This window comes from Quercus suber, unplaced genomic scaffold (assembly GCF_002906115.3).
Source record: "Quercus suber isolate HL8 unplaced genomic scaffold, Cork oak 2.0 scaffold_485, whole genome shotgun sequence".
Taxonomy (NCBI): domain Eukaryota; kingdom Viridiplantae; phylum Streptophyta; class Magnoliopsida; order Fagales; family Fagaceae; genus Quercus; species Quercus suber.
Window position 1 is genome coordinate 360956 of NW_027069935.1, and position 27017 is coordinate 387972.

Genomic DNA, 27017 nt, shown 5'->3' on the forward strand with positions numbered 1-27017 from the left:
TTGTTGTGATTGTTTATTCATATTATTGAGTCCGGCTTATTAACTACTTGGATTTAATTTGTGAAATTGATAAAGTTTAATGCTCAATTAACTACGTAATTTTTAAACCATATATAATTCAGTTTATTGAGTCAGGCACTCAGGCTCAGTCTAATTAACTATATATGTGACCAGAATTCAAAAGAGAAAGTTTAATGCTCAATTCCACTATTCCAAAATTCCAATGACAACCGTTGAAAAATCATAGAAAATTCTCAAGTACATAGAAATATTATAAATTAAAAATAAAAGGAACAATAATTACATAAATAAAATAAAACAAAGATAGAGCCTTAGCATCATTAGTTCGCATCACAAATTTGAATGCAGATTGGACAGGGAGAGATGGCAATTATTTGAAAGCACTCGGTATTAATCACGACGGCTCACCCGAACTCAGGAAAATCATAGGCCCTAAACAATTGGAACCCACTTGTCAAAATCCAACATGTATATTTATGCCATCAAGTCCCTTCGTGACAATGATGCAATCACAGCAACTCCAATGGACACCAATATTCCATGCCTGTTGAGACTCACTGCACCAGACGCGTTCACTTTTGCAGCAACAGACGGAGTATCTGTATCTGCATCATCATCATTGTCCGCACTCTTAGGCTTTGACAATGTTGGTGCCGAGGCTGGTGCCTTATGCTTAGGCTTAGGACTAAAAATGTCAACAGGAAGAAGCACTTGATCCACTTGATATATATCAAGCTGGTTATCCGAATACACAGTTCCACCCAACGTGGTATTAACAAGAATAGTAGAGATGTTCACTTGGTTGCCAGCAGTGGTCACGGTTAGTGGGAACTCACCGGCACTGGTATCTCCGGCCTCTGTGGGCACAGGATTGCTCAGAGTTTGGAAATTTGAGAGAGTAACAACTGTGTTTAATATGTGAAATTGTACTAGTTGGGTCTTTTGTAGGTCAGACAGAGAATTTATAGTGCCCGCTTTGAGGCTTGAAAATGCAGCATCAGTAGGAGCAAAGATAGTAAACCCATTATTTGAATTGTTAAGCTGGCCGTATAATTGGTCAGACACTCCGGTACTTTTTAAGAGGCGGATAAAGACTGAGAACCCACCGGCCTTTCCAAGGATTTTGGTTACATCAGGGACACCTTTCTTTATGGGTGGGACCTTGGCAGACTGGACTGGGGCTGGCGCCTTGGCAGGCTGAACTACTGGCGGAGTGGGGGGCTGTACTGGAGCATTCGCAGGTTGGACTGGAGCATTTGCTGGCTGGGCCGGAGCTGCAGCCGGCTGGCCTAAAGTTGTGATGCAATGGAAGAAAAATACGAGTAAAATTGAGAGGGAGAAGGCAGTCTGTTTTGTCATCTTTGAAGTTATTTTGTTGTGTGGACAGTTTTGTTTTGCTGGGAAGTTTTGAAATGCAAGAGTGGTGCTTGCACTTGCACTTGCACTTGCAGAAGTGTTTGATATGTGTTGGAGGGGAGAGAGGGCTTTTATTATGGCTGGGAGACACGGCAATTAGGTGAAAGTGTTCACTTCTAGTTACAAAACCTAAGTTGTTTGCAGCTAATCTGTCTTGGAAAGGTAGAGGAAAGAATGGATAAAATGAGAGATTTTGTTGTTTTAGCAGCCAGTTTGCTTGGGAAAGCAGGAAAAAGAAAGGGGATCTCAATTGTGCAAGCGGGGGGATTAAGATGCTTGTCAAAACGTCTGCTCTCACAATCACACAGAATTATTCTTAGATATGAAAATCATTTGTTTGCTGCAAGCCTAAGGAGGAAGTTGAAAACAATAGGTAGTATCAACTTTCATAGCTCACAAGTACGAGTCACCACAAAGGGCGACACTACATTAGCCTATCACTTTATCCCATCACCCCCTCCCCCACTATCTATCTATCAAAATAAAAATAAAAATTACTCTTCCTCTTTTCTGGTTAATTCCTCAAACAGAGTAAAATTCAACACTATGATCTGCCATTTGCAATTAGTTATATTAGGATGTCTTCCGAGTTAATAATTTATTTATTTATTATTATTATTATTATTATTATTTGTTGCAGATAAAAGAATTAAAATATAGGATTATAATCGTTAATTAAGGTTCATTTCAGTTCCAGCTACATATCCAAATTTTCAATTTGTTATTTTGAATTTTGATTAATGTGACAGTTCTTAATCCTCAACTAGCTAGAATCCCTCATTTTTATCAGCCTTTCGCTGCTGCTAGACGATGCCAATCTCAGTTCAATCCAAATGTAAGTGCAACCAATTCTGATGCTATTTTACCAACCGGGTTAATCAAATGAGTTTGCCAAATTTGGTTCCAATTGAATCTATGAAGAATGAATGGATAAAATGAGAGGTTTTGTGGTTTAGCAGCTAGTTTGCTTCCTGAAGGCAGGAAAAGGAAAGGGGATCTCAAATTCTCAATTATTTGGATGTGGAGGCAGATAAAGATGTATATGATTGCTTTGCTTTCACAGACGGAACAAAATTGCGCTCAGATGGGACATGAGAGGAGGGCTTTAGCAATCAGAGGCCGAGGGCCAGACCTTCTCTAAAGTTACATGCTGTAGCAATTCTTTTCATTGCATCCTCTTGTTTATTTATTATCGAAGTTGTTAATAGAATAAAACAAGGTGTAAAATTCATTTTTTTTATGTGGGTAAAATCTAAGCAACTCCAAATTTTAGAATTTACTTTGCAATTTACTTCTGAATTTTTAATTAGCAACTACAAGACTCGTAGTTGACGATATTATAAATTATTTGATATTATCGTACATAATTATTAGTTTCAATTTATCTTAAACGATAATAGAGATTATTTGATATTAATCATACATAATCATTTCAATTTATTTGAAATAATAATGAAGCCTAAAATAAATATCATCTTAGAATACTTTTTTCTTTTTTCTTTTCTTTTCTTAAAGATAATTTGATATTTTTTTTAAATGAAAATAATTTTTAGGCCTATCAACTATTTTTAGGCTGAAGTAGAGCAGGTAATGGTACACATTTCTTTTTCTAGAAAGATTTAAGCTCATCTCAATAAAGAATAGTGAAAAAGAGCGAGGATCTTTCCAATAATTGCCTCTAAATTCATGGAATTAAGTCTTAATGAAACTATGTAAAACTAAAATACCAATATTTAGAATATATATATATATATATATTAAGGGTTTGGAGAAGTAAACCTATAAGATATTATGAGTGTTCCACTCTACCTCCCCGGAGGAGGAAATATGCTTTATTATTATATTATGAGTTTTTAGTAAGAAATTAATGTTTGCATCGACGAGCGTGCTAATGTTAAACTTTTATTTTAGGTTCATTTCTAGTAGAAAAGGAACTCTTTTTTTTTTTTTGCTGAATAGTAGAAAGGAACTTACTCCCCTCTTTCCTTTTCACTATCGTTGCATCAACTAGGTAGAACTTCCTCTCTTTTTTTTAATCGAATTAAATTAAGTAGAAAGTATCTGTTGTGTCATTATCGTGAGCTCAACTCTTTTATTTGATGTTTAACTCAATAAACACATCAGCACTGCCAAACTAATCCGGATCATATGACAATTTTGCCCCTCAAAATTTTGGTCCCCCTCGATTGAAATCATCGCTTCGTTTCTGATCACAACCACCACTTGGTAGCCTGATCAGCAAAGGTGGTGCTAGGGAGAGACAAAATGGGAAATGTTGAAAAATGGGGAAAAAGTGAATGGACAAGCACCACAATTTATTGACGGGGGAATGGAAAAAAGAGCATAGATGAGGGGCAGAAGTTTCAAAATTTGAGGGATAAAAGTGTGATTTTATCTATAATTTTAAAAAAAAAATAAAAAAATAAAAAATAAAAACAGACATACTTACATGGCTGTTTAGCTGGCTTTTTTTGCTCAACTGTCTCATTAGCAAGAAATTAAATCCTAATGAAACTATGCAAATTACCAGTATTTGAATGCATTTTTTAAGAGTTTGGAGAAGCAATCTTCTAAGATATTACAAGTGCTCTACTACTACCTTCAGGTTGCATTTGGCTTGGCTAAAAAAAATATTTGTTTTACTATTTAACTTATTTTTACTATTATTTAACTTATTTTTGCTACTATTGATGAGTCTCATTATACTAATTCAGTTAGCTTTTAGTTTTATTTACTGTACTTTCAACAAAAAGTTTTTAGTTTCAGTTAAATAATTGTTTTCTAAGATTTGTATAATAATTTTTATTTGGCAATAACAAGACAGTAAAATAAATTTAAAATAGAAGAGTTACAACATATAATTACAAAACGAGTTGAAACAAAGTTTGACAAATTAAAATTTAACAAAGGCTATGCTTTGAATAACAAAAGGCAAGTCATGCATCCATCCAAGCTTTGCAGAGCAGTCAGCTGTTTGATTTTCCTTCATGGTAGGAATGGGTTAGTTCTAGATGGGAATCGAGCTCATGAGGGATATGCAATCTCTCTCAATTCCAGCATAAAAATTACGCGCAGTGATATTATTTGTTAGAAAATTCAAAAGCAGGTTTGCATCGAGTTCGACTATTAGATGGATTGATCTAATTGATTTAGCAAATTCAAAAGCAGGTTTGCATCAAGTTCGACTTTAAGATGGATTGATCTAATTGATTTAGCGAATTGAAGTTCATCTCTAATTGACCATAACTCAACTAAAACATTGTTGCCCTACAAATGGGTGGATTGAATTGCATGACTTCAATTGATTTAATAAATTGAAGTTCATCTGCTTTTTTATAAACTTGTGAGAGATTAATAGGATATAAAACCACTAATTGCATGGCCTCTGAACCTTTAAAATAAGGAAAATAGCTCTCTCTCTCTCTCTCTCTAAATAGGACAAGTATCCCTACGAAAAAAGGTCAAGAATTTTTGCCTATGGTAGTTTAGTGAGCCATGAATATTTTAAATATTTTTCATCGTACACACTTTTTACAGCACATAAATCATTTAGCTTGCATTGCTTTATTCATAAACACAAATCCTAGTAGTATTCTAGGCTATTGCATCAATCAATCATCATCAACTAGACAAAGATATATCAACTAGCATTTATCTTACGGAGAAGCAATATAATAGGTGGAGATCTGAACAATCTAAGATCAAAGACGATTGTAGTGGCAAGAAAAATCAACAATCCACCCCGAGCCCAAGAACTGATCAATAACTAGAAACTGCATGCAGGTTCGATTCCTTCATAGCTAATTTTATTTTTATAGCATGTTTAGACATAGTTAGGTTTTATCATGCTTTTATAATTAAAAATATTTCAAAAACATGTGTTAAGTTAGATTAGTTTCCAAGTGTTAGGCTAGATTATGGAGTTTATTATCTTAGATTTGTTTTTAGCGTTAGTTGTAATTCTACGATCATAACTCCTATGCTCATGCATCGTAGATTAGTTACATTAATTCAATATAATGAAAGATCTATTAATTTTTTTTCATGATATTTATTTTCTTTGTTGCATTACTTTCGCATGTCATCTAAGATAGATCGATGTCTGTGTTTTCTTTGCATATATAGGATGGACAACAGTTCACTTGAAAAAATGGATTTAGATGTTAAAGCTCCAGATTTAATGCCTAGTTTGATTTTTAGCAAATCATGTGAAATATGCTCATATGTCATGTAGGAATTGCATCTAAGGTTTATATCTTCACAACTTGGCAAGTTCATCCATATCAATTCATCTTAATCATATTCATTCATCTTACAATAAGTTATTGTGCGAAGTTAGTGTTTCTTTTATTGTCATTATCATGATTTGATGAGTCCTTAATGGCTAATGTGCTTATATTGACTTGTTAGTTATTATTCTTGAATATGTAAATACACAGTGCTGGAGTTTCTACAATTTTTCTGTTTTGATAATTTTATTACTTAATTGTGTAATGGTTGAGTGAATTTGTTTATATTTGATAATTGTATTATAGGAGACCAACTTAATTAGATTGGGCGCAATGAGTGTCAAACACCTTCTCATCCTTTAAAATAACCTCGAACTTAATCTTTGGGATGTATAGGTTAATACTTTTTATGCAATTTTTTCTTGATATTTCAAAATGTAACTAAGAAACAAAGAAATGTAATTTTCTTGTTAGATTGTATCTAGAACCAAAGTCATGCACTTATTTTTTTTTACCAAACGATGTATGTAATATTGTAATCTTCATTATTCATCAATTCTTAATTATCTTTTTTTAAAAAAAATTAATGTGGTGACTTCATTGTAAATCCCTTGGATTATGGCATGGGGCATCAATTATCAACAGATGAATCTATACCTTCAGGTTTGTAACCGGTGGATGTTTTCTCTGTACTTGTCAAGGAGGAGAAACATAATGAAAAAGTGGTCTCCATGGGTTGTAGTTTCCAAACTAGCCTTTTTCAAGAAATGCAAGTTTTCACTATAAAAATAGCCCCGTTATCCTTATTAATGACATCGGGAATCCTTAGGAAATGAGGACTATTCAGAGAAAGTGATAAAAAAGAAAGAAGTGATAGAAAATCTTCAGGAATAGGGAAGAGTTATCGAAAGATTTCTTGAACCTAGCTCTCTAGACTCTACAACTCAACCCGGCAATCAAAAGGGAAGTTCTCTAAAGCAGCCTAAAGTTTGGAGATCAAGTGTGGAAGTTCCCCTCTTCAACAAGTTGGACTATGCACTAGAATAGACCAATTATCTCATCTAGACTTCTAAAACTCACTTTCTAAACAAAGGCAATAAACAAGGATGCCCTAAAAGACCTTATCCCCAAACCATCGAAAACACAAAACATGATTGGAGAATGCTTCCAAACTATGAAATTTTTTAAATATTTCATATCTATAATATCTAAACACTTAAGTGTAACATTTATTATTGTTACGCTCTTGTTGAGTGTAACATTTATTATTGTTACGCTCTTGTTGAGTTGTTAAGCCACATTAACGTAACATTTCAGTTCTTTTGGTCCACATAATCCACTTCAGACCAATGTGGTAAAATTTGGTCCATTTCGTCCACTTTGGTGATATTTTGGGAGAGGTTTTTGTAGAAAAAATGAACTGCTTTTTTAACAATTAATTATGTCATATTCTCAACATAATGTTGGTAGGTTCTTAATAAAATACATTTTTCTTATATTATTTAAGTCTTTTTTTTTTCTAATATAAGTGATGGATTTACTTATATCTGCTTCATTTTTAGGCCATTCAAAAAGTATGTAGGATGAACAGTTTGTAAAGAGCACTAGAAACAAGTTTCAACCATATATTATATTATTTACAAAATATCTCTTATATAATAATTGAATATAAAAATGTGTTATGTTTCCTTGAAAAAAAATTACTTACAAAATTTAAGATACTTTCAAATAACAAATATAGATAGATCAATTTAGAAAATCTAATATATTGCATCAACTATACTTTGTTGAAAAATAATCACATCATTTTAACACTTATAAATTTTATCTACTATTTTCTTTTTTGACTAAACAAAAGAACAAATCGTCAAATTTTTCTGCACATTACATGGGATTGCATATATTGCACTATTTACCCACATGGCCACACATAATTATCATGGAACTTCCAAAGTTACATATATTTAGATTGTAGATATTTATTCCTAAATTTAGGTTAGGATACTTCACAACATCCTTGCATTAGCTTCGTAATTATAAAATAATGTATAATAAACGTAGTTAAAAACACTAATATTACTACTTTTGTCTGTGTTCTAATAAGTATTACTATTTACTAAAAAACAAAAAATGTTGCCAATCACACTTATACATACCATCACTTGCAGTGACTTCACATGCGATCATATAGCACCACACACAATAAAACCACCGTGCCAAGAGGTTGAATCGAAAAGTCTGAATCAATTTTTGGGTAATTGTCTAGTTGCTCTATCTCATATTCATGAAGGTTTTGTGCAAATGATTATTTGAAATTACAAAATTCTAAGTAATTTTCTATACAAGCTAAGCAACAAAAAATATTTTTCAATTTATTTTGAAGGTTGCTACCAAATCAATCATCAAATAAAAAAAAAAAAAAATATATATATATATATATATAAAAAAAAAAAAAAAAAAAAAAAAAAAACAGACATACTTACATGGCTGTTTAGCTGGCTTTTTTTTTATCAAATGTCTCATTAGCAAGAAATTAAATCCTAATGAGACTATGCAAATTACCAGTATTTGAATGCATTTTTTAAGAGTTTGGAGAAGCAATCTTCTAAGATATTACAAGTGCTCTACTACTACCTTTAGGTTGCATTTGGCTTGGCTAAAAAAAATAGTTTTTTTACTATTTAACTTATTTTTACTATTATTTAACTTATTTTTGCTACTATTGATGAGTTCCATTGTACTAATTCAGTTAGCTTTTAGCTTTATTTACCGTACTTTCAACAAAAAGTTTTCAGTTTCAGTTAAATAATTGTTTTCTGAGATTTGTATAATAATTTTTATTTGGCAATAACAAGACAGTAAAATAAATTCAAAATAGAAGAGTTACAACATATAATTACAAAACGAGTTGAAACAAAGTTTGACAAATTAAAATTTAACAAAGGCTATGCTTTGAATAACAAAAGGCAAGTCATGCATCCATCCAAGCTTTGCAAAGCAGTCAGCTGTTTGATTTTCCTTCATGGTAGGAATGGGTTAGTTCTAGATGGGAATCGAGCTCATGAGGGATATGCAATCTCTCTCAATTCTAGCATAAAAATTACGCGCAGTGATATTATTTGTTAGAAAATTCAAAAGCAGGTTTGCATCAAGTTCGACTATTAGATGGATTGATCTAATTGATTTAGCAAATTCAAAAGCAGGTTTGCATCAAGTTCGACTTTAAGATGGATTGATCTAATTGATTTAGCGAATTGAAGTTCATCTCTAATTGACCATAACCCAACTAAAACATTGTTGCCCTACAAATGGGTGGATCCAATTGCATGACTTCAATTGATTTAATAAATTGAAGTTCATCTGCTTTTTTATAAACTTGTGAGAGATTAATAGGATATAAAACCACTAATTGCATGGCCTCTGAACCTTTAAAATAAGGAAAATAGCTCTCTCTCTCTCTCTCTCTCTCTCTCTCTCTCTCTCTAAATAGGACAAGTATCCCTACGAAAAAAGGTCAAGAATTTTTGCCTATGGTAGTTTAGTGAGCCATGAATATTTTAAATATTTTTCATCGTACACACTTTTTACAGCACATAAATCACTTTAGCTTGCATTGTTTTATTCATAAACACAAATCCTAATAGTATTCTAGGCTATTGCATCAATCAATCATCATCAACTAGACAAAGATATATCAACAAGCATTTATCTTACGGAGAAGCAATATAATAGGTGGAGATCTGAACAATCTAAGATCAAAGACGATTGTAGTGGCAAGAAAAATCAACAATCCACCCCGAGCCCAAGAACTGATCAATAACTAGAAACTGCATGCAGGTTCGATTCCTTCATAGCTAATTTTATTTTTATAGCATGTTTAGACATAGTTAGGTTTTATCATGCTTTTATATTTAAAAATATTTCAAAAACATGTGTTAAGTTAGATTAGTTTCCAAGTGTTAGGCTAGATTATGGAGTCTATTATCTTAGATTTGTTTTTAGCGTTAGTTGTAATTCTATGATCATAACTCCTATGCTCATGCATCGTAGCTTAGTTACATTAATTCAATATAATGAAAGATCTATTAATTTTTTTTTTTTCATGATATTTATTTTCTTTGTTGCATTACTTTCGCATGTCATCTAAGATAGATCGATGTCTGTGTTTTCTTTACATATATAGGATGGACAACAGTTCACTTGAAAAAATGGATTTAGATGTTAAAGCTCCAGATTTAATGCCTAGTTTGATTTTTAGCAAATCATGTGAAATATGTTCATATGTCATGTAGGAATTGCATCTAAGGTTTATATCTTCACAACTTAGCAAGTTCATCCATATCAATTCATCTTAATCATATTCATTCATCTTACAATAAGTTATTGTGCGAAGTTAGTGTTTCTTTTATTGTCATTAGCATGATTTGATGAGTCCTTAATGGCTAATGTGCTTATATTGACTTGTTAGTTATTAATCTTGAATATGTAAATACACAGTGCTGGAGTTTCTATAATTAATTTTTCTGTTTTGATAATTTTATTACTTAATTGTGTAATGGTTGAGTGAATTTGTTTATATTTGATAATTTTATTATAGAAGACCAACTTAATTAGATTGGGCGCAATGGGTGCCAAACACCTTCTCATTTTGTAAAATAACCTCGAACTTAATCTTTGGGATGTATAGGTTAATACTTTTTATGCAATTTTTTCTTGATATTTCAAAATGTAACTAAGAAACAAAGAAATGTAATTTTCTTGTTAGATTGTATCTAGAACCAAAGTCATGCACTTATTTTTTTTACCAAACGATATATGTAATATTGTAATCTTCATTATTCATCAATTCTTAATTATCTTTTTTTAAAAAAAAAATTACTGTGGTGACTTCATTGTAAATCCCTTGGATTATGGGGCATCAATTATCAACAGATGAATCTATACCTTGAGATTTGTAACCGGTGTATGTTTTCTCTGTACTTGTCAAGGAGGAGAAACATAATGAAAAAGTGGTCTCCATGGGTTGTAGTTTCCAAACTAGCCATTTTCAAGAAATGCAAGTTTTCACTATAAAAATAGCCCCGTTATCCTTATTAATGACATCGGGAATCCTTAGGAAATGAGGACTATTCAGAGAAAGTGATAAAAAAGAAAGAAGTGATAGAAAATCTTCAGGAATAGGGAAGAGTTATCGAAAGATTTCTTGAACCTAGCTCTCTAGACTCTACAACTCAACCCGGCAAGCAAAAGGGGGAAGTTCTCTAAAGCAGCCTAAAGTTTGGAGATCAAGTGTGGAAGTTCCCCTCTTCAACAAGTTGGACTATGCACTAGAATAGACCACTTATCTCATCTAGACTTCTAAAACTCACTTTCTAAACAAAGGCAATAAACAAGGATGCCCTAAAAGACCTTATCCCCAAACCATCGAAAACACAAAACATGCAGAATGCTTCCAAACTATGAAAATTTTTAAATATTTCATATCTATTATATCTAAACACTTAAGTGTAACATTTATTATTGTTACACTCTTGTTGAGTTATTGAGCCAAATCAACGTAACATTTCAGTTCTTTTGGTCCACTTAATCCACTTCAGACCAATGTGGTATAATTTGGTCCATTTGGTCCAGTTTGATGATATTTTGGGAGGAGATGTTTTTGTAGAAAAATGAGCTGTTTTTTTAACAATTAATTATGTCATATTCTCAACATAATGTTGGTAGGTTCTTAATAAAATACATTTTTCTTATATTATTTAAGTCTTTTTTTTTTTTTTTTTTCTAATATAAGTGATGGATTTACTTATATCTAGCTACTTCATTTTTAGGCCATTCAAAAAGTATGTAGGATGAACAGTTTGTAAAGAGCACTAGAAACAAGTTTCACCATATATTATATTATTTACAAAATATCTCTTATATAATAATTGAATATAAAAATGCGTTATGTTTCCTTGAAAAAAAATTACTTACAAAATTTAAGATACTTTCAAATAACAAATATAGATAGATTAATTTAGAAAATCTAATATATTGCATCAACTATACTTTGTTGAAAAATAATCACATCATTTTAACACTTATAAATTTTATCTACAATTTTCTTTTTTGACTAAACAAAAAAACAAATCGTCAAATTTTTCCGCACATTACATGGGATTGCATATATTGCACTATTTACCCACATGGCCACACATAATTATCATGGAACTTCCAAAGTTACATATATTTAGATTGTAGATATTTATTCCTAAATTTAGGTTAGGATACTTCACACCATCCTTGCATTAGCTTAGTAATTATAAAATAATGTATTATAAACCTAGTTAAAAACACTAAAAATTTTGAATCAATTTTTGGGTAATTGTCTAGTTGCTCTATCTCATATTCATGAAGGTTTTGTGCAAATGATTATTTGAAATTACAAAATTCTAAGTAATTTTCTATACAAGCTAAGAAACAGAAAATATTTTTCAATTTATTTTGAAGGTTGCTACCAAATCAATCATCAAATCAATATATATATATATATATATAAAAGCAGAGATCTCATGCGAGAGTGCATGAGGTTCTGCCAAGTGGCACTCTAATTTTGTATTTAGCCTCTTTTTTATCTCTTTCATTAAGTATTTTTTACTATTACCCAAAATTTCATATTAACTTATTTTACTATTTTCTTATTAATCTCTCATTAATTGACTAAGCTTACACCACACATTTCTTTATTCTTCATGTCTTTTAGCATACCCACTATATTAGTATTTAAAAAAAAAAAAAAAAAAGAAGAAGAAAAGAGTAATAACTAACCAAATAAGACCCTGAATAGAGATAGAAAAACACAAAAATGTTGTGAATTGTTAAATAAAACGTATTGTTTCACTATATATTACCAAAATAAAATACTTGAGACTGACAAAGCAAACCCACCATTTTAGTATTTTAAAAAAAGCAAAAAATAATAATAATTAAAGACTAATAGTAATAACTAACCAAATAAGGCTCTAAAGAGAGATAGAGAGAGACAAAAATATTGTAGACTATTAAATAAATCGCACTATTTCTCTATATATTACCAAAATAAAAGACCTGAGACATACAAAACATTTGAAAGAGAGAGAAACAGGAATATAAGAGGTCACCACTTCTGTTATACAGGCCTTCCACTACCATCAAGACCCAGAAACCCCTACGGGTAATTTTTTTTTTTTTTCCTTTTTCTTTTTAAAATTAGAGGCATAAATATGATTTAGGTTTGGGTAATTTGGTTGGATAGTTTTTGTTTTAGGTATGTAAGTAGAAAGAATATTTGGTATACAATATAAAACCATATTCTACCATGGTTTAATTTTAAATCATCTATAAGATACATGTATAGTGCATATACACTTGCACACATCATATCTTAATGTCATACTATTGATGAGTAGAAGACGGCAAGAGAGTTGGATATACTTTCATTTCATGGTATGAAATATGTGAACACAATACAACTAATCTTACTTTGAGAAGGCTATGAATATGCGGTGAAACTACTAAACTAATTTTTAATATCTCAAAATGTATATGTTTTTTTACTCTAATTTAATTTAACATTATCCAAAACCATTTTACATAAAGTATCAAAAAATTATCCTAACATTGCTCGGACAGCTTACTAGTATAAGAAAATTAGTTAGTTTTCCAAAAAAAAAAAAAAAAAACGTTTTGAAGGAGCTAATAGTCAATTTTCTAGATAATGTTTTCTAAAAGATGACTGATAAGGAAATGTTATCTACCAAACAAGCAAACAAAAATACTTTGATCTTTAGGGGGTGTTTGGATTTTTATTTCCATAACTCAATTTTCAGTTTCATAACTCATAACTCAAAAATGGTGAACCATACAAAAAGGTTGTTTGGCAAACGATAACTTTCGTTTCCATCACTCAATTCTCTATTTTTGAGTTATGAGTTATGAAAACTAAAAACACATTTTGGTGTTGTTTTAGTTTCCATAACTTATAACTCAATGGCATTTTTGTAATAAACACACATAGGATCCACAAACAGTGCTCAGCCGCACCTTTTGACCACTTTTGATTTTTTTTTTTTTTCCTGGTTGGCTGCGGTTCTTTTTTTTCTTTCTTTTTTTTTCTTCTTCTAGTTCACTATTTTTGGGTTTCTTTTTTTCTTTTTTTTTTTTTTTTTTCCTTCTTCTTCTTTCACTGGTTGGTCTTTCTTTTTTTTTTTTCCTTCACTGGTTTGGTCTTTCTGGGTTTCTTCTTCTTCTTCTTCTTTTCACTGGTTGGTGAGTTTGGGTACTAAAAAAAAAAAAAAAAAAAAAAAAAAAAGTCACCGAGTGACATATGAGCCCACAAATAGTGGAAAAATATTAGTGATGGGAAAAGTGATGTGCCAAACAACATTATTTTAGAGTGATGAAAAAAAATATATCTTGAGTGATGAAAAAAATAATCCAAACACCCCCTTAGAGTTCGAAAAGTAAAGTTAATGTTGGAGCTCAAAGGAACAACTCTTGAAAAATCATTAAATAAAATCTCTCAGTACATAGAAATGGAACAACAAAGGAAAAAGAAAAAAGCTTCATCACAGATTGGTCTTAATACCATCGCACGGGAAAAGTGAAAATTATTTGAAAGAACTTTCGACCGTTCACCCAAACTCAGCAAAATCACGCAGCACTAGAAAAATGGAACCCACCTAATAAGCATTTTCTCATACACCATGAAGTCCCTTCGTGAGAATGAATGCGACCAATACAACTTCAATGGACGTCAATATTCCATGCCCACTGATACTTACGGGCTAGACTCGTTCACTTTGGTAGCATCAGACTGAGACTCATCATCATTGTCCTTAGTCTTAGGCGTTGACAATGTTGGTGCAGGGGCTGGTGCCTTACGCTTAGGCTTAGGATTAAAAATGTCAAGAGGAAGAAGCACTTTCTCCACTTGATATATATCAAGCTGGTTATCCGAATACACAGTTCCACCCAACGTGGTATTAACAAGACCAGTAGAGATGTTCACTTGGTTGCCAGCAGTCATCACGTTTAGTGGGAACTCACCGTCACTGGTATCTCCAGCCTCTGTGGGCACTGGATTGCTCAGAGTTTGGAAATTTGACAGAGTAACAACTGTGTTTAATATGTGAAATTGTACTAGTTGGGTCTTTTGTAGGTCGACAATGAGTTTATAGTGCCCGCTTTGAGGTTCGAAAATGCAGCATCAGTAGGAGCAAAGACAGTAAACCCATTATTTGAATTGTTAAGCTGGCCGTATAATTGGTCAGAAACTCCGGTACTTTTTAAGAGGCGAATAAAGACTGAGAACCCACCGGCCTTTCCAAGGATTTTGGTGACATCAGGTACACCTTTCTGTGTTGGTGGGACCTTGGCAGATTGGACTGGGGCTGGGGCCTTGGCAGGCTGAACTACTGGCGGAGTGGCAGGCTGTACTGGAGCATTTGCAGGCTGGGCTGGAGCTGCGGCTGGCTGGCCCAAAGTTGTGATGCAATGGAAGAGAAATATAAGTAAAATTGAGAGGGAGAAGAGAGTCCGTTTTGTCATCTTTGAAGTTATTTTGTTGTGTGGAGGACTGTTTTGCTTTGCTGGGAAGTTTTGAAATGCAAGAGTGGGGCTTGCACTTGCACTTGGAAGGAGTTTGATATGTGTTGGAGGGAAGAGAGGGCTTTTATTAGGCTGGGAGACAATGCAATTAGGTGAAAGGGCTCACTTCTAGTTACAAAATCTAAGTTGTTTGCAGCTAATCTGTCTTGGAAAGGTAGAGGAAAGAGTGGATAAAATGAGAGATTTTGTTGTTTTAGGCTTTTAGCAACTAGTTTGCTTGGGAAGGCAGGAAAAAGATAGGGGATCTCAATTGTGTGAGAGGGAAAATAAAGATGCTTGTCATAGCTTTGCTTTCACAGTCACAGGTAATTATTCTTAGCCATGAAAATCATTTGTTTTCTACAACCTATGGAGGAAGTTGAAAACAAAAGATAGTATTACGGAGCACCACAAAAGGAGTACTTCCCATCACCCCTCCCCCATATCTATCTATCGAAATATAAATATAAATTACTCTTCCTTCTTTCTGGTTAATTCCTCAAACAGAGTAAACTTCAACACTATTCTTCCATTTGCAATTAGTTATAACAGGATGTATTTTGATTTAATATTTTTGTTTTTGCAGATAAAAGAGTTAGTATAGGATTATAATCATTAATTAATGTTCATTTCAGTTCTAGCTACAAATGCTACATATCCAAATTTACAATTTGTTGTTTTGAATTTTGATTAATGTGACACTCCATATTCCTCAACAAGCTAGAATCCCCCAATTTTTATCGACCTTTCACTGCGGCTAGACCATGCCAATCTCAGTTCAATCCAAATGTAAGTGCAAACAATTCTGGTGCTATTTTACCAACCGGGTTTATTTAAATGAGTTTGCCAGATTCGGTATAATTGCATCTATGAAAAATGAATGAATAAAATGAGAGATTTTGTGATTTTAGCAGCTAGTTTGCTTCGGGAAGGCAGGAAAAAGAGGAGGGGTCTCAAATTCTCAATTAATCTGATGTAGAGGCAGATAAAGATGTAAATGATTGCTTTGCTTTCACAGATGGAACAAAATGAGTGTAGATGGGACGTGGGAGGAGGGATTTAGCAATCAAAGGCCAAGGGCCAGACCCTCCTAAAGTTACATGCTGTAGCAATTTTTTTTCATTGCAGTGTATTTTATTTATTTATTTATTAGTTCGTGGATCAGCATGTTTCACAAGATAATTTTTTAGACGGTCTCATTAACTTTATTTTTTGAAATTGGACTAAGTAAATAAAGAGCAATGTATTTCATAACCATATTTTCATTTATTATAGAACAACTATAAATGTAATATATATTATTTTTGTCGTACAAAATGAAAACAATACAATCATTTTAGGAATTTAAAAGGTAAGTTAACTAAAATATTCATTTTATAATAAAACTTATTTATAACGGTCTGGTTCTCAGTAGGGTTAGGGTTGGTGCTGCCACTTTTTCCTTACTATAGTTGGCACTTTGTGAATGTGCAAAGTTAAAGTAGATGAATCAAAATTAAATTAGATGAATGTGCAAAGTTTTTTTTTTTGAGGGAAATGAATGTGTAAAGTTAAACCACCTTAAATGAATTTGTAAGGTTAATATATTTATATATTAGTATTATCAACAAAAAAAAAAAAATTGAAGGTAAAAATAAATAAGAAGAATAATAATGTAGCCAATAACGTGACGTTGAGATGGCTCAAAATGAGCATAGTAACAGTAAATACTACATTTCAAATTTAAATATATATAGATATATGAAAGCTCGGATTATGTGTGAAAATACAAGAGTTTGTTTGGACTCCCAATTAAATAAAAATTACAACTAGATTGCTTTTACTCTTTCTTAATCAAAGTGCGAACAAGAGTAAATGTGGCAAACAACCAAGACTACTCTAGTATAAACATGAACAATAAAAAATAAATGTAAAGCACAAGAGTAAGAAAGAGAGATGCAACCATAAAATAACACCAAGATGTGTTATCAAAGAAGAAATCGAATAACTGGCGAAAAGCCCTCGCGACTCTCCAAGTCGAAATTGATCCATTAGAGAATAAAGTTGGAGTACCATAATAAAGACCCTCTAAGTCTAGTCTACCCAATGCACTTGAGCCTCCAAGCTCCTGCTACCAACGAACTTCTCGAGTCATGTCTTCTCTGGCTTTCCGGATCTGCAATATGCCGATTGCATCTGTCAAGCCTCACCGACTTCTTTTGGCAAATCCCTAAAACTTCCCAAGTTTCAAAACACTCTTTATACTTTGAATATGTGTGGTTTGTTTGAGTACAAATCTTCTCTCAAGGTATGACAATGGGAGAGAGAAGAGAAGAACTACAATGATTTCTCACTAAGAATGAGCAGCTCTCTCTCTAAAATATGGGTGTTTGTGTTGTAGAAAACTTATCTAGGATTTTTTTTTCTCTAAATGGCCTCTATACTTTTGTGGGTAATGATGGTTAATAATATAGTTGAAGGTAGAAAGTCACACTTAAAATCCTCCAAGCAGAAAGTTTGCAGGTATCCATGAGAAGGCTTTACCCATGAGACACTTGCGAAATCCTCCAGGTTGGCATGACTCTTCAACTTCAACATGTGCTTCTCACGTGCCCTTTTTGGGATCCCTTTTTGCGAGCTACTCCAAGCTAATCGCAAAACTGCACTAATTCTTCATTTCATGCTCAATTTTTCACTAACTTAATACTAAATCTAATACAATAAAATCCCACAAAATACAAGAAACAAAATTAAAGTAATTACAAAACTTTTTGTCATGGATAAAAGTCAACATAAAACATAGTTGTTGTTAGGTTCTAAAGATTTAGGAATTTATGTATTTAGAACTCTAATTTGTATTGTTGGCAAACCATGATCAAAACAGGTTGTTTAGTCTTGTTTAGGCTTGCTCAAAGTATGTTTATTTGTAAAACTGGAATCGAGTGAGTGCAGATTTATTGGACTAAATCTGTAAGGCTCGATCGATCGAAAATTAGACTCGATCGATCGAACCCGTACAGATTTATTTTTCTGCAGAGTTCAGTTCAGCCCAAACTCTATTTAAACGTCTTGGGTTCAAGTAAAACACTTATATATATAAGGAAAACCTAGAACGTTTTGGGACTTCTGAGAGAGATTAGAGTGCCTCTTGTGCCTCTTTATTTTAGGGTTTTGTACCCAACTCTCCAAGTCTTTGTTGCTCATATTTGCTGTTTATGTGAATCTCTTGTGAGATCTTAGAGGAGCTTTCCTTCACATAAACTTAGGGTTTTCAAGGTAGAGATATTTTCTACATCTTGATGATCAACAAGGTTGCTGCCATTGAAGATTAAAAAAAAGCAAGCGGGGAGCTTGTAGCTGATTGAAGAATTCAAGAAGAAGTAGTCCGTGGATTCGGAGCCTGCGCGTGTCGTGTCAGGAAGTTTTACTGGTGGGTAGCATTAGGAAGTCGAGCGGGGAGCTTGTAGTCCTTCTGTAAGAACTTCAATTCTTTCATAGTGAATTCTGTTATGCCTTGAGGATCGGTGGGTCAAATCCTCCCCAGGTTTTTACCGTGTGGTTTCCTGGGTGATCATATCTTGTGTTATTTATTATTCCGCTGCTTTATATCTTGATATGATTATTTGATTGCTTTAACCTTGAATTGCATAATTTGACTAAGTAACAACTTGGCTAATTAATCTAGGCTACGCAATCTGTGTGTTTAAGGGGTCTAAATTCTCAACAGTTGTAAATCACAACTTTACAATATAAATTATCGAAGTTGATTAAACTTGTTGGATATTACTGCAAAGTCTAAATTTTTAATCGACAACTACAAGACGCGTAGTTGGTGATACTAGATTTGATATTGTCGTTCATAATCATTTCAATTTATTTGAAATGATAATGAAGCCTATAATAAATATCATCTTAGATTACTTATTTTATAAAAATAATTCAATAGTTGGGAAATGGAGGATTTGAGCTTTAGCATGCATTTGGATTGGGGGTTTTGCCCAATCCGCGCATTTAGCCTTTTTTTAGTGGGTCCTATGGGTACTGTTTACGTATCACCAAACTTAGTAAAACACAGATTTCTAGATAAATTTAGGTCTCACGGCACTATTCACACTTTTAAAAATTATTTTGCTACAGTGTTTTTAGCAATAAGTTTTCAGTTTTCAGCAAAAAAGCAGTATCTAAACACTCCATTAATCATAGATTAGCTATAATTTATGTAAACCATGACATCCAACAACAAGAATGCAGAAGTTATACTAGAAGTTCTCTGAACTCAAAAGAACATGTTCCACACTCTCTACTTCAAGGTTGCTCCAACTCTAATCCGTCAAGAAGTCCAAGATTTGGCAAAGGAAGTAGCTCAGACCTTTAAGCACAAAAGTTGGAGTTAACTTCTTTTACTATAATACCAAAAAAAAAAAAAATCTATACTGCTATATATTATAAACAGATGTTGATTAATGTTTAAGGAAAGTTTTAGGCCTTTCAACTAATTTTAGGTTGAAGTAGAGCAGGTAACGGTATATATTTCTTTTTCTAGGAAGATTTAAGCTCATCTCAATAAAGAAGAGTGAAAAAGAGGGAGGATCTTTCCTATATTTGCCTCTCTAAATTCATGGAATTAGTCTTAATGAAACCATGTAAAATACCGGACTTGTCAAGAGTTGACAGAAAAGCCCAAGGCCCATTGGAGCTAGTGTTTTATTGGTCCCTTTTGGTCCCACTCCAAGTCACACACTTAAGCCCAATTGGTAAGGCAAAAGGCCGGCCCAATTAGATAAATTGGTTAGATACAAGGGAAAAACGTACATAATATACAGGAGAGAAAAACATCATGAAAATGGTGTGCATGTGAGTTTTTGTCACTCACAAGTCATCCCTTTGTTACCAATCGAGAGACCACACATCTTGGGCGTTAGTGGAATTGGAGTGAAGATTAAAAGTAGTCTCAAGTGCTTCAATCTTTGTTTTGAAATTCACCGCTTCAAGGTACGATCTCTTGTTTCTCTAATTCTGAAATTTACTTTGTACGTGTTATCAATATCGAATGAAGTAGATCCGTTTAAAACTTATTTTCCGCTGCATTTATCTTTATATCCATCACATAGTTCTAATACTCTCCTTCACGTATATATAGGCTCAAATTCTATTTTAATAGGTGAGGTCCTACATGTAAAATCTTAAATGGGAGGTAGAGTGGAGGAGACAATAATCAAAGTTAAGAATTCTTAATCTAACCATGTTAAATTACCAATTTTTTCAAAAGCTTAAACTTTTGGAATAATCGATAATTTAACGATCACATACCATGCATATCATTTTTATGTTGAAATTGAAGAGATTGCATATCCCTCTTGAGCTTGATTCCCATGTTGATCTAGCTTATTCCTACCATGATAGAAATCAAGCAACTGACTGCTTAGCATGTTTGGATGGATGGATGACTTGCCTTTATTATTCATAGCATACCGCAGTTATATGTTAATTAACTACTTAAGCCTTTGTTAAATTTTGATTTGTTGGCTTTCAATTTATTATTATTAATTTTCTTTTTGATTTATTGAACTTAGTTGCGACTCTTTTTATAATTATATGTAATAACTCTTCTATTTTTTATTTATTTTATCGTCTTGTTACCCAAAGAAAAAAAAAAATCTATTATACAAAACTCTAAATATCTTAGAAGGTTGCTTTTCCAAACCCTTAAAAAATACATTCAAATACTGGTAATTTTCATAGTTTCATTAATACTTAACTTCATGCTAATGAGACATGTGAGCCAAAAAGCCAGCTTAATTAACAGTCATGTAAGCATGTCTGTTTTTAAACACAAAATTATAGATAAAATAAATTCACACTTTTATCCTAAAATTTTGAAAACTCTGCCCCATATATGCTCTTTTTTCCATCCATCCATTTATAAGTTTATAGGTACCAAGCCTTTTACCAAAAGTTTTACGCACGATCTTTCTTTTTTTTTATTTATTTTATTTATTTTTATTTATTTTATAATTTATCAATTTTTGGTGTTGTAATTTGGGTCCAAGTGGGGTGAGTGAGTAAGAGTGTAAAAAAATTTTGGTGCTTGTAGCAAAGTTATTCCCCCACCCTCACGAGGTGGGGTGAGTGAGTAAGAGAGTGTATAAAATTTTTGGTGCTTGTAGCAGAGTTATTCCCCCAACCGCACAAGTAATTTTTATAAGTTACTTCCGGAGAATGGAAAATAGTCCTTACTCCTCTTATATTTATGGTAGAGTCCACTTATTAATTCATAGTAAGATTCACAATAAATGTGAAAAAATGGAGCACCATTTTTTTATATTTCCAAAACTACTTAAAGAATTTTTCCCATTCTCACTATTCATTGTTTCCCATTTCCCATCTCTCTCTCTCTCTCTCTCTCTCTCTCTCTCTCTCTCTCTCTCTCTCTCTCTCTCTCTCTCTCTCTACACCCACCTTTGTTCAAGTGCGAGTGAGTGGTCAGGAACGAAGACATGACTTCAATTGAGGGGACCAAAATTCTGAGGAGTAAATTTGTCATTTGATGTGTTAAAGTTAAAACATTAAATAAAAGTGTTGAGCTAATAATACTGATATAACAGATACTTTCTACTTAATTTGAGAGAGAGAGAGAGAGAGAGAGAGATAGGAGAGGAGGTTCTACCTAGTTGATGCAATGTTAGACTGTTACTGAAAGGGGAGTAAGTTCTTTTGCAAGAAGAAATGAACTGAAAACAAAAGCTTAACCTAAGCGAACTTCAATGCATAGATGCAAACATGCATTTTTTTACTAAAAACTCATAAAGCATATTTCCTCCTCTGGAGAGGTAGAGTAGAACACTCATAATAGCATCTTTTAGGTTACTTCTCCGATCCCTTTAAAAAATATATATTCAAAAAATCGGTATTTTACATGGTTTCATTAAGACTNCTGAAATAATGGTAACATGAATATTCAGACATTATCATATAGTCCATGAGATGCATAGTATGTGATTTATGTGAAGAGTCACAGAAGATATAAATCACAAGTTCTTTGTAAACTCAGAATTATAGTTCGTAGTCGGTGATGAAATTGGGCATTTCATCTGCGAAGACTATAACATATCAACTACGATGATTTGTCTTGATCATGGAAGTGGAGACTTCTAGTTGATGTGTTAATATGTTTTAAGAGTTAAGACATATTGAATGGACCGCTGTGAGATTTATTATTCTCCTAAAGACTGTCAAATGAATAATAAATCTCACGACTTGTATTTGCATGAACTCTTAATCCTGAGAGAATAATGAACCTGATCATGAGGTGTAGGTTGCTTTGATATATCAGGAGTGAGATCTACAGTTATGGTCAAAACCTCAGTATGTTGGGCAGCCACATTTAGTGTTGAATGGAACATGTATTCTCAAGATGGAATTCATAGTCTCTTAACGGAGATATAAAATATTCCCTTGAGATAAGTTTAATGGGTTTGTTATTCAAAGAGTTAGGCCTAACCACTTTAGTAAGACTAAAGTATATATTTATGGAATTGGATTTCATAAATATATAATGAATAACATTAAAGGATTAACCGGGTACTCAAGGATTAAGATGTAGTAATTTACAAAGTGGCAGTCTACATTAATGACTTTGTATTACTACGAATATTTTATGAAGGGTTGCATGTATAATAAAGTCTTGGGATATAATTTATAGATAAGACCTAGAGTGCAACTATTTTTATATAGTGGTATTAAAAATAGTTAATGGTAACTTTGGACTTGTCAAGAGTTGACAGAAAAGCCCAAGGCCCATTGGAGCTAGTGTTTTATTGGTCCCTTTTGGTCCCACTCCAAGCACACACTTAAGCCCAATTGGTAAGGCCAAAGGCCGGCCCAATTAGATAAATTGGTTAGATACAAAGGGAAAAACGTACAAATATACAGGAGAGAAAAACATCATGAAAATGGTGTGCATGTGAGTTTTTGTCACTCACAAGTCATCCCTTTGTTACCAATCGAGAGACCACACATCTTGGGCGTTAGTGGAATTGGAGTGAAGATTAAAAGTAGTCCCAAGTGCTTCAATCTTTGTTTTGAAATTCACCGCTTCAAGGTACGATCTCTTGTTTCTCTAATTCTGAAATTTACTTTGTACGTGTTATCAATATCGAATGAAGTAGATCCGTTTAAAACTTATTTTCCGCTGCATTTATCTTTATATCCATCACATAGTTCTAATACTCTCCTTCACGTATATATAGGCTCAAATTCTATTTTAATAGGTGAGGTCCTACATGTAAAATCTTAAATGGGAGGTAGAGTGGAGGAGACAATAATCAAAGTTAAGAATTCTTAATCTAACCATGTTAAATTACCAATTTTTTCAAAAGCTTAAACTTTTGGAATAATCGATAATTTAACGATCACATACCATGCATATCATTTTTATGTTGAAATTGAAAGAGATTGCATATCCCTCTTGAATAATAATAAAACAAATTTATTAAACATAATATTAAGTCATACATAATGTCAAACACAATGTCACACTTAATATTATACATAGCATCTTACAATAGGATTTAAGGGCACCAATCCTAACACTATGTGCTGGTTAAATGATTACATTTTTCTTTTCTAATAGCTTAAGTTTTATGGAGAATTGGTAATTACCAGTTATATTATTTATTAGAAAATGTAAAATCAATAGTTTAGCATCAAGTTCGACTATTAGATGAGTGGATCCAATTGATTTAGCAAATTGAAGTTCATCTTTAACTGTCCATAACTCAGTTAAAACATTGTTGCCCAACCAATGGGTGCATCAAAAACAATTTTTTGGGTAACATGACGATAAAATAAAGGCATAAATAGAAGAGTTATTACATATTTTTATAAAACGAATTGAAACCAAGTTTGACATATTAAAATTTATTAACGGCTTGAGTTGCTACTGAGGTATTCTATGAATAACAAAAGGCAAGTCATTCATCCATCCAAGATTTGCATAAAGCGGTAAGCTGTTTAATTTTCCTTCATGGTAGGAATGGATTAGTTCTAGATGGGAATTGAGCCCATGAGGGATATGCAATCTCTATCAATTCTAGCATAAAAATCATGTGTAGTTATATAGTTTATAGAAAATTCAAAATCAGGTTAGCATAGAGTTCCACTATTAGATGGGTTGAACTAATTGATTTAGTAAATTGAAGTTCAACTCTAACTGCCCATAACTCAACTAAAATATTGTTGCCCAGCCAATGGGTGGATCCAATTGCTGTTAGAAGTATGTGGTTAAATGTTAACATTTGGAACAATCGGTAATTTAACATAATATCAGAGTATGAGATTCTAGGTTTGATCATTGTCTCATTCACTCTACCTCTCATTTAAAGTCCCACATATTGGGCCTCACATATTAAAAGATAGTTTCAACCCACATATGAAGGGGAGTGTTAAAAGTATGTGATTAAATAATTAAATTTATCATATCTCAATACATTAAACTTTTGGGACAATCAGTAATTTAACAATTGCATGACTTCAATTGATTTAACAAGAAACTCATCTGCTTTTTTTTTTTTCCCCCTAATTTCGTGAGAGATTGATAGGATATAAAACCACCAATTGCACGGCCTCTGAGCCTTAAAAAAATTAGGAAAATATCTCTCTATAAATAGGATAAGTATCCCAACTAAAAATGGTCAAGAATTTTTTGCCTATGGTAGTTTAGTGAACCTCAGGAGCCTAGATTTTTTACCCATCATATATAGCCATGAATATTTAATTTACATATTTTTCATCGTACACACACTTTTCACAGCACACAAATCACTTTAGCCTCCTTTGTTTTATTCACAAACACAAATCCAAATAGTATTCTACACTATTGGATCAATCAATCATCATCAACGAAACAAAGATTTATCAACAAGCATTTATCTTACACAGAAGCTATATAATAGGTGGAAATCTGAACAATCTAAGATCAAAGACGATTGTAGTGGCAAGAAAGATCAACAATCCACCCCGGGCCCAAGAACTGCTCGATAACTAGAAAGTGCATGCAGGTATCTTCGATTCCTTCGCAGCTGATTTTATTTTTAGAGCATGTTTAGTTAGGTTTTATCGTGATTTATAATTAAAAAAATTTCAAAAACGTGTGTTAGGTTAGATTAGTTTCCAAGTGTTAGTCTAGATTATGGAGTTTATCATCTTAGATTTGTTTTTACCGTTAGTTGTAATTCTATAATCATAACTCCTATGCTCATGCATGATGCCTTGGTTAGATTAAATCGATAGAACAAAAGATCTATTCATTTTTGTCACGATTTTAACATATGTTTTCTTTGTTACACAACATTCACATGTCATCTAGGATAGATGTCTGTGTTTTCTTTACGTAGGAATGACAATACTTCACTTTGATATTATAAAAAATTGGATTTAGATCTTAAAGCTCCAGTATGATGCCTAATTTGATTTTAAGCAAATCGTGTAAAATATTCTCATATGTCATGTAAGAAATGCATCTAGGGTTTATATCTTCACATCTTAACATGTTCATCCCATATTCATACATTTTAATTATCAAGAACAGACCCATGATTTTAAGTTAGAGAGGGTTGGAGTATAAGCAAAAAAATATAAATATAAATAAAATATAAATATTCATTTATATAGTATTAACAAATTACTCTTCTCTCTCTCTCTCCTCCTCTCTCTCTCTCTCTCTCTCTCTCCAGTTTGGGTGATTTGGTTTTGGTGGGTTGTGGTTAAGGTGGTTGATTGATTTTGGCAAGGTTGGGTAGTGGTGGGTTTGATTTGGTGGAGGGAGGTGTGAGTGTTGGTGTGGTTGGTGGTAGGTATCGTAGGGGTTTTGTTGTTTGTTTGTTTGTTTTTTTGTTTTTAATAAATAAATAGCAGCAGGTTTTTTTAATGTATTTTATATATTATTTAATGTATTAAATGAAAAATAGAACATGTGATGTATGGTGTATTGTAAAATGATATGCTAAAATATAAAATAGGTTTTTTGATGTGTTAAAATCACATACTTTTGTAACAGCAATGTTGATGTTCTTAAGAATTCATTAAATCATGATAATGACAATAAAATATAAATGTTGCACAAGAACTTATTGTAAGATGCATGAATATAATTAATAGGGATGGAAAAGTGGGGGCCAGCCCCTTGGCCCAATTATTATTATTATTATTTTTTTTACATATGCATTTTTTTTTTTGGTAGTTAGCCCCCTCTTATAAACTTTAGGTCTCTCCTCTCCAATCAGCCTAGCAAAGCTAGCAAAATTGGCAACTATCCAACCCAAAAACAATAAAAGCATTTACAGTGGTGATTGTATTTAGCAGAAAAGAAAAACATACTTAACTACCAAAGAACCAAAAAATCATGTGATATTGGAAAGCTAAAGCTAAATTTTTTGCAATTACACTAAACTGGTATAATACTGTTGACTATAACAAGTTGTAAATAAAATAAAATATTTTATTAGATTTTTCTCTTCATTTTTAAAAAACACAAATTCTCTCTCATCCTTATTATTTTAATTAATGAGTTGTTAATATTTTAAATGAAGTGGTAAAAAAAAAAAAAAGATATTTGGTATACAGTGTATTGTAAATTATGAGATAGTAAATTAGATAAAGTAACTTTTTGAGGTGCTAAAAATCTAAATTTTTAGCAGCACTATTGTAAATGCTCTAACTAAAATAATATATAATAATAATAATAATAATAATAAGATGGATTTCCCT

At 32.4% G+C, this 27017-nt stretch overlaps 2 protein-coding genes across 2 annotated transcripts; both read right to left on the bottom strand.

Moving 5' to 3' along the window:
- Nucleotides 1–495: 495 nt before the first annotated feature.
- Nucleotides 496–1380, bottom strand: LOC112000483 (fasciclin-like arabinogalactan protein 12). Its single transcript, XM_024032622.2, has one exon. It carries the CDS (start codon nt 1378–1380, stop codon nt 496–498), a length of 885 nt encoding a protein of 294 aa, XP_023888390.2.
- A 12899-nt stretch (nt 1381–14279) lies between these two features.
- LOC112031087 (fasciclin-like arabinogalactan protein 12) lies at nt 14280–15359 on the bottom strand. Its single transcript, XM_024063766.2, is given in 3 exon segments — nt 14280–14469; nt 14472–14849; nt 14852–15359. Coding segments are annotated over 3 exon segments (849 nt in total). The 5' UTR covers nt 15234–15359; the 3' UTR covers nt 14280–14380.
- Between the last annotated feature and the right edge of the window lie 11658 nt (nt 15360–27017).

What these genes read in the sequence shown, in the direction of transcription:
- LOC112000483 (XM_024032622.2), bottom strand. Translation starts at nt 1,380, where the DNA reads ATGACAAAACAGACTGCCTTCTCCCTCTCAATTTTACTCGTATTTTTC.